The sequence below is a fragment of the Panulirus ornatus genome, chromosome 48 (assembly GCF_036320965.1).
Source record: "Panulirus ornatus isolate Po-2019 chromosome 48, ASM3632096v1, whole genome shotgun sequence".
NCBI classification, from domain to species: domain Eukaryota; kingdom Metazoa; phylum Arthropoda; class Malacostraca; order Decapoda; family Palinuridae; genus Panulirus; species Panulirus ornatus.
In genome coordinates, this window is record NC_092271.1 from 13586145 (window position 1) to 13595095 (window position 8951).

Genomic DNA, 8951 nt, shown 5'->3' on the forward strand with positions numbered 1-8951 from the left:
TCTACCTGTCTATCTTGGTCACGACCTGTACTGCTTTTGGGTACTGTGTGTCGTTGTACCGTTGCCCGTGGCACTGTACCGTCACTTATACCCATGCCAGCTGTACCGTCACTTATACCCAGACAGCTGTACCGTCAGTCATACACATGCCAGTTGTATCGTCACTTATGCCAGCTGTACCGTCATTTATACCCAGACAGCTGTACCGTCACATATACCCATGCCAATTTTACTGTCACTTATACCCATGCCAGCTGTACCGTCACTTATACCCATGCTAGCTGTACCGTCACTAATACCCAGACAGCTGTACCGTCAATCATACTCATGCCAGCTGTATCGTCACTTACGCCAGCTGTATCATCACTTATACCCATGACAGCTGTACCGTCACTTATACCCATGCTAGCTGTACCGTCACTAATACCCAGACAGCTGTACCGTCAATCATACTCATGCCAGCTGTATCGTCACTTACGCCAGCTGTATCATCACTTATACCCATGACAGCTGTACCATTACTTATACCCATGACAGCTGTACCATTGCTTATACCCATGACAGCTGTACCGTGACTTATACCCATGCCAACTGTACCGTCACTAATACCCAGACAGCTGTACCGTCACTAATACCCAGACAGCTGTACCGTCAGTCATACTCATGCCAGCTGTATCGTCACTTATGCCAGCTGTACCATCACTTATACCCATGACAGCTGTACCATTACTTATACCCATGCCAACTGTACCGTCACTAATACCCAGACAGCTGTACCGTCAGTCATACTCATGCCAGCTGTATCGTCACTTATGCCAGCTGTACCATCACTTATACCCATGCCAGCTGTACCGTCACTTATACCCATGCTAGCTGTACCGTCACTAATACCCAGACAGCTGTACCGTCAATCATACTCATGCCAGCTGTATCGTCACTTACGCCAGCTGTATCATCACTTATACCCATGCCAGCTGTACCATTACTTATACCCATGACAGCTGTACCATTACTTATACCCATGCCAGCTGTACCGTGACTTATACCCATGTACCGTACCTCTCTCCCTGGACAGCGCTGGCGTACCGTGAGTGCGACAGGTCTGGTACGTGGCTGTGGGAGGGCTGGACCAATTACTCCCAGTGTCTCAGCGTCATAGAACAACAGGTCAGTCCAGGTTACGTTTTTGGTCACGCCTCAGGTCACGACAGTTCAGGACACTTGGTGTTAAATTACGCGTCACCACAGGTCATTCAAGGTCATGATAGGATTAGACTGGGTCACAGCACTTCACTCTTGGGCGTTAAGGGGGTCATTTCAAAGTCATTTCAGGCCATTGTAAGTTGGATTTCTGTGCACCAAGTTCTCACTGGGTCGGTCATTTCACTGCGAATTTCTCTTCGTCAAATGAAATTTCTTCATGATTTCTTTTTATTTAAGTTACCGTGAGAGATTTTGGTCTTATTGTGGTGGGGGTGTTGCTGTAGACTTAAGTGTTACTGTAGGGGGTGTTGCAGTGGGCCACCTCTGTATTGTCGTGGAAGTGTTGCTGTGGACGACCTCTGTGTTAGTGTATGGGGTGTTGCTGTGGACGACCTCAGTGTTAGTGTATGGGGTGTTGCTGTGGACGACCTCAGTGTTAGTGTATGGGGTGTTGCTGTGGACGACCTCAGTGTTAGTGTATGGGGTGTTGCTGTGGATGACCTCAGTGTTAGTGTATGGGGTGTTGCTGTGGACGACCTCAGTGTTAGTGTATGGGTGTTGCTGTGGACGACCTCAGTGTTAGTGTAGGGGTGTTGGTGTGGACGACTCAGTGTTAGTGTATGGGGTGTTGCTGTGGACGACTCAGTGTTAGTGTATGGGGTGTTGCTGTGAGACGACCTCAGTGTTAGTGTAGGGGTGTTGCTGTGGACGACCTCAGTGTTAGTGTATGGGGTGTTGCTGTGGACGACCTCAGTGTTAGGTATGGGGTGTTGCTGTAGGACGACCTCAGTGTTAGTGTATGGGGTGTTGCTGGGACGACCTCAGTGTTAGTGTAGGGGTGTTGCTGAGACGACTTCAGTGTTAGTGTATGTGGGGTTGTGTTGCTGTGGGTGACGACTCAGTGTTAGTGTATGGGGTGTTGCTGTGGACGACCTCAGTGTTAGTGTATGGGGTGTTGCTGTGGACGACCTCAGTGTTAGTGTATGGGGTGTTGCTGTGGACGACCTCAGTGTTAGTGTATGGGGTGTTGCTGTGGACGACCTCGGTGTTAGTGTATGGGGTGTTGCTGTGGACGACCTCGGTGTTAGTGTATGGGGTGTTGCTGAGGACGACCTCAGTGTTAGTGTATGGGGTGTTGCTGTGGACGACCTCGGTGTTAGCGTATGGGGTGTTGCTGTGGACGACCTCGGTGTTAGTGTATGGGGTGTTGCTGTGGACGACCTCAGTGTTAGTGTATGGGGTGTTGCTGTGGACGACCTCAGTGTTAGTGTATGGGGTGTTGCTGTGGACGACCTCGGTGTTAGTGTATGGGGTGTTGCTGAGGACGACCTCGGTGTTAGTGTATGGGGTGTTGCTGTAGACGACCTCAGTGTTAGTGTATGGGGTGTTGCTGAGGACGACTTCAGTGTTAGTGTAGGGGGGTGTTTCTGTGGACGATGTCACTGGAGACTAGTAAGAGAACCAGGGTGTATACAGACCACAGCTGATGGAGATGTTTACTCACACATGGAATACGGCATCTCAGATGTGGGGAATCCAAACTCTCTCTCTCTCTCTCTCTCTCTCTCTCTCTCTCTCTCTCTCTCTCTCTCTCTCTCTCTCTCTCTCCTCTCTCTCTCTCTCTCTCTCTCTCTCTCTCTCTCTCTCTCTCTCTCTCTCTCTCTCTCTCTCTCTATCTCTCTCTCTCTCTCTCTCTCTCTCTCTCTCTCTCTCTCTCTCTCTCTCTCTCTCTCTCTCTCTCTTCTCTCTCTCTCTCTCTCTCTCTCTCTCTCTCTCTCTCTCTCTCTCTCTCATCATTTCTCTGTGCTCCTCCTACAGGGCGGGTCATCTGGCGTGGTGGAGGCGGTCCGGTACATCACCTTCGTCGGAGGCCTCCTCTCCCTCCTCACCCTCACCATCACGCTCTTCATCTTCACCTACTACAGGTAAGGCTATGGACCGATCCCTCGGTGTGTTCCCTCACACACACACACACACACACACACACCACACACACACACACACACACACACAACACACACACCACACACTTGTACACCTCTGGCTTACTGAATGGTTGGGGATGTTCACAACATAGGCTCAGCTTGACTTGCTGAAGTCGGTTTCCGTAAGCCTGGCGAATCTCTCTCTCTCTCTCTCTCTCTCTCTCTCTCTCTCTCTCTCTCTCTCTCTCTCTCTCTCTCTCTCTCTCTCTCTCTCTCTCTCTCTCTCTCTCTCTCTCTCTCTCTCTCTCTCTCTCTCTCTCTCTCTCTCTCTCTCTCTCTCTCTCTCCTCATACAGGCAGCGACACCACACACGACTCACTCATCTCTCCACTCTCCACCACACACCCTCACGCCTCCTCCTCCAGGGGTACTCCTACACTCTCCACCACACACCCACACGCCTCCTCCTCCTCCAGGAGTATTCCTACACGCTCCACCACACACCCACACGCCTTCTCCTGCAGGAGTACTCCTACACGCTCCACCACACACCCACACGCCTCCTCCTCCTCCTCCAGGAGTATTCCCACACTCTCCACCACACACCCACACGCCTCCTCCTCCTCCTCCAGGAGCACTCCCACACGCTCCACCACACACCCACACGCCTCCTCCTCCTCCAGGAGTACTCCCACTCGCTCCACCACACACCCACACGCCTCCTCCTCCTCCAGGAGTACTCCCACACGCTCCACCACACACCCACACGCCTCCTCCTCCAGGAGCACTCCTACACTCTCCACCACACACCCACACGCCTCCTCCTCCTCCAGGAGTACTCCCACACGCCTCCTCCTCCTCCAGGAGCACTCCTACACTCTCCACCACACACCCACACGCCTCCTCCTCCTCCAGGAGCACTCCTACACTCTCCACCACACACCCACACGCCTCCTCCTCCTCCAGGAGCACTCCTACACGCTCCAACACACACCCACACGCCTCCTCCTCCTCCAGGAGTACTCCCACACGCTCCACCACACACCCACACACCTAATCCCCCTCCCCCATGGTCTACAGGCGGGCCTTCCCTTTTATCCAAATTACACCGTCAGTATCGGAACATGTGGCAGCTCTCCTGTAAACGAAGGCAATTTCTTGTAGATTTGTTGATCTCTGTCATCCCGAGTTGTAGACTTACGATCTCCCTTAGACGAAGATAACTTTTTAAAAAAGCGTCTCTTGTTTTGGATCCCAAGAACGGGACAAAATGATGCAAGACATTTCCCTCTATATCGGATATGGAAGTATAAGGCATGGCATTAAATCAAACGAAAACAACTGGTTTCAAAAGGCAGTTAAAGCTGGTAATTCCCCGAGTTCAGGAGACAAAACGAAGGTAATTATTGTCTCTAACCCCACCACTTGTCAGAGGAAATGTGATCCAAGTTTCGATTTTCTTCTTCTTCTCCCTCCTCGTACGCAGACGAAGTCGTCAATTTCCTCTCATTTTCCCGGCTTTTCTTACAGCTGTGATGCCCCTGGCGAGGTAGATCACTGTGATGAAGACGGGGCGGGTGTTCAGAGGGAGGGAGGGTTATCGAGTCACAGAGACGGGCAGACGACAGCACCGTCGCCTCCGAGGAGGCCGGGAGAGAGAGAGAGAGAGAGAGAGAGAGAGAGAGAGAGAGAGAGAGAGAGAGAGAGAGAGAGAGAGAGAGAGAGAGAGAGAGACATGAACAGAGCCCAAGCTCGGGACATCACCTGTCGAGAGGGGCGTCGTGCCAGCCATCAATCTTTCACTCGCTTCCTGTGTTTTATTGGTTCTGTGAGGCCAACGGAGCGAGCCGCGTTATGTGATCCATTTATAGATTACGTCTCTCTCTCTCTCTCTCTCTCTCTCTCTCTCTCTCTCTCTCTCTCTCTCTCTCTCTCTCTCTCTCTCCTCCCTCGAACGTGGGTTACGTGGGAGTGGACGCTGACGCACAAAGAAGCGCGCACCGGCAATACCTAGAGTGCCCGGTCAGCATTTGAATCGTGAATGCCATCTTGTCCAGGGTCATCTATCCGCAAGGACGTTCCAATTGATCCTAGGGATGGCAAACGCCGCCTAAGGTCCTGCTCTCTCCTGCTTTTACCGTCCCGTCTCTGTCTTTACAGATGACAAGTGCACGATAGTGTCGCGAGTCCCCCTAGCTGATACCGTCGTCTTGGACCATCGGGCCATCTGATCTGGCCTCCTTCCACCCAGCTAAGGCATGAGTGTACCTTCTCATACCTGAACTACCACAAACCCCCCCAGACATTCTTCACAACTGTCCACAGGTTCGAATCCGCCTTCCATCCTCTTGCAAAGGACCACAGCCCCATCCTCCAACCTCTGTCCAGAGACCCTGAAGACCATCCTCTTTCTGCATCACCCGGATCTGGATGGTTCCCTTCGTGGCAGCCAGTCACTACTGCGTGTGGTACAACGGTAGCAAAGTGTGTGGAGAACCTTACGTTGCCACCACACATATATATATATATATATATATATATATATATATATAGAGAGAGAGAGAGAGAGAGAGAGAGAGAGAGAGAGAGAGAGAGAGAGAGAGAGAGAGAGAGAGAGAGAGAGAGATGATCCAGTTTTTTCGTACCGTCGGGCTGGCACGAAATTGGAATTTAAGCATCATGATCGCAGGATTTACATACGTTTCCAGTCGTCCAGTTTTGAGTGAAAACTTCCATACTTATGGTTGAATAATTGTTGTCCATATTGCTTTTCACACCGACCAGCACTCACTGGTCATACCGACCAGCACTCACTGGTCACACCGACCAGCACTCACTGGTCATACCGACCAGCACTCACTGGTCACACCGACCAGCACTCACTGGTCACACCGACCAGCACTCACTGGTCACACCGACCAGCACTCACTGGTCACACCGACCAGCACTCACTGGTCACACCGACCAGCACTCACTGGTCACATCGACCAGCACTCACTGGTCACACCAACCAGCACTCACTGGTCACACCGACCAGCACTCACTGGTCACACCGAAACGACCAGCACTCACTGGTCATACCGACCGGCACTCACTGGTCACACCGACCAGCACTCACTGGTCACACCGACCAGCACTCACTGGTCACACCGACCAGCACTTACTGGTCACACCGACCAGCACTCACTGGTCACACCGACCAGCACTTACTGGTCATACCGACCAGCACTCACTGGTCACACCGACCAGCACTCACTGGTCACACCGACCAGCACTCACTGGTCACACCGACCAGCACTTACTGGTCACACCGACCAGCACTTACTGGTCACACCGACCAGCACTCACTGGTCACACCGACCAGCACTCACTGGTCACACCGACCAGCACTCACTGGTCACACCGACCAGCACTCACTGGTCACACCGACCAGCACTTACTGGTCACACCGACCAGCACTCACTGGTCACCGACCAGCACTCACTGGTCACACCGACCAGCACTCACTGGTCACACCGACCAGCACTCACTGGTCACACCGACCAGCACTCACTGGTCACACCGACCAGCACTCACTGGTCATACGGTTCTCGTGGTATATGTAAGCCAGTCCACTAGCGAGCGTGGAGCCCTGCGTTTCTGGCCAGGATCCGCCAGACTAAAGCTATCTCTCCTTTTCCTTTTTTTAACATATGTACATCATCATGGAGGCCACACGGACTCGTCCCTCCATAATGACACACTGCTACCGTCCCTGACGCCGCAGTGTCCCTCCCTCTTCGTCGTGAAGGCAACGTGGGTTGACGAGGGACTTGTGTATGCATGCCACAGGTTGCTGGGCCTAGTGCTGCAGTCTCCTGCTACACGACCTAACTTGGCGGGCTTGGAGGTAAACCCACTAGAGCAGGTGGTTCTTGTCCCTGCCTCGAGGGATGAGGGACGTCCCCGACCTCACCAGAGATGGACGACACCATCCCGGGCCCCGGACGACACCATCCCGGGCCCCGGACGACACCATCCCGGGGCCCCGGACGACACCATCCCGGGCCCCGGACGACACCATCCCGGGCCCGGACGACACTATCCCGGGCCCCGGACGACACCATCCCGGGCCCCGGACGACACCATCCCGGGGCCCCGGACGACACCGTCCCGGGGCCCGGACGACACCATCCCGGGGCCCCGGACGACACCATCCCGGGGCCCCGGACGACACCATCCCGGGCCCCGGACGACACCATCCCGGGCCCGGACGACACCATCCCGGGCCCCGGACGACACCATCCCGGGGCCCCGGACGACACCATCCCGGGGCCCCGGACGACACCATCCCGGGGCCCCGGACGACACCATCCCGGGCCCCGGACGACACCATCCCGGGGCCCCGGACGACACCATCCCGGGGCCCCGGACGACACCATCCCGGGGCCCCGGACGACACCATCCCGGGGCCCCGGACGACACCATCCCGGGCCCCGGACGACACCATCAAGGCCCCGGACGACAAGACGAATGGATACGACGCTTCCTCAATGCCAGCAGAAATCCTGCATCTTTTCAATTTTTCTTTTCCTGGAAAGCTTTATCTTTTAAGATCTATATCCCTAAACCTCACACTGTCATTAGCATCAGGAGTTTCCAGGATTTATGCAGATGACCGTCTTTACTGCAGCAGAGGACTATATTTCTCCTCCAGGGGGAGGAAGAAGGGAAGCGTGGCGAGCCACAAGGGTCTCCTCCACCCGCCTAAATGCAGAAAGTTTTTCCCTCAAAGATGGTGACGTCTGGGCACTCGCTTCTCATTTGCCACACGGCTGTCACCTCCGTCACTTCTCGTCCTCCCTTAACCGCTCCTCCCAGAGTCCTTTGACCTGGAATTCCCCGTGGCAGGACTCGTGCTAGTGGGCCGGGGTTGTGAAGGAATGGTTTTGACAAAGGGTCGCTGGTGGCTGGCCCGCCCGGTGTTTGGAAGACGCACACAAACCCCGTCCACGGAAAGTTGACCAAATGTCTTTGACCTCCGTCAAGTAGCAGTGTTCAGCGGTCGCCTTTCCACACTTGTCCATCAGTGATGCCACCTGAACTTTGCTAACGTATTGGACGGTGTGACGACAGAGTTTCAGATGACATCACTTTCAGAGGGATACTCTGAAACAGTTTTGAAAACTAGTATTTGGATCAGACCTGCATGGTTAAGGGTGGCAGTATGAATCAAAGATATAGTCTCCTTCGATATACAAGAACTGGTTTCCTCCTCATGATTAGCGGGACCATTGTGTCTCGGGTTTAATACTTTGTTATCAGTGATTGGAGAACGGGCTAATCAGCTGCAGTCAAGCAGGCGGCCAAGGCATTCTAGCGGGGGAAAATCATTGTGTTGTTTATCTCAGATGTGTCGCGTCCGTCAGACATGTGTTACACACCCGCTGACTGTGGCAACACACGCGCCTCCTGACCGCTGGTTTTGTGGGTGTACAGCCTCTCTGTCTCGAGCGGGTCTTGGGTCAGGTGTTGGCCACTACACCGCACGCTGACCACACTCCACACAGGACGCCAGGCTGACCACACACCACACAGGACGCCAGGCTGACCACACACCACACAGGATGCCAGGCTCACCACACACCACACAGGACGCCAGGCTCACCACACACCACACAGGACACCAGGCTGACCACACACCACACAGGACGCCAGGCTGACCACACACCACACAGGACACCAGGCTGACCACACACCACACAGGACGCCAGGCTGACCACACACCACACAGGACACCAGGCTGACCACACACCACACAGGACACCAGGCTGACCACACACC

The 8951-nt window shown here is 54.1% G+C and overlaps 1 protein-coding gene across 2 annotated transcripts in view; it reads left to right on the forward strand.

The window, feature by feature from the left end:
- LOC139764008 (corticotropin-releasing factor receptor 1-like) overlaps positions 1-8951 on the forward strand; it is a 102782-nt gene that overhangs the window by 60007 nt on the left and 33824 nt on the right. For both annotated transcript variants that reach the window (XM_071690477.1, XM_071690478.1), the window contains exons 4-5: positions 1076-1167; positions 3022-3128. In XM_071690477.1, the coding sequence (XP_071546578.1) occupies positions 1076-1167; positions 3022-3128 (199 nt within the window). The remainder of the gene's footprint in view (positions 1-1075; positions 1168-3021; positions 3129-8951) is intronic.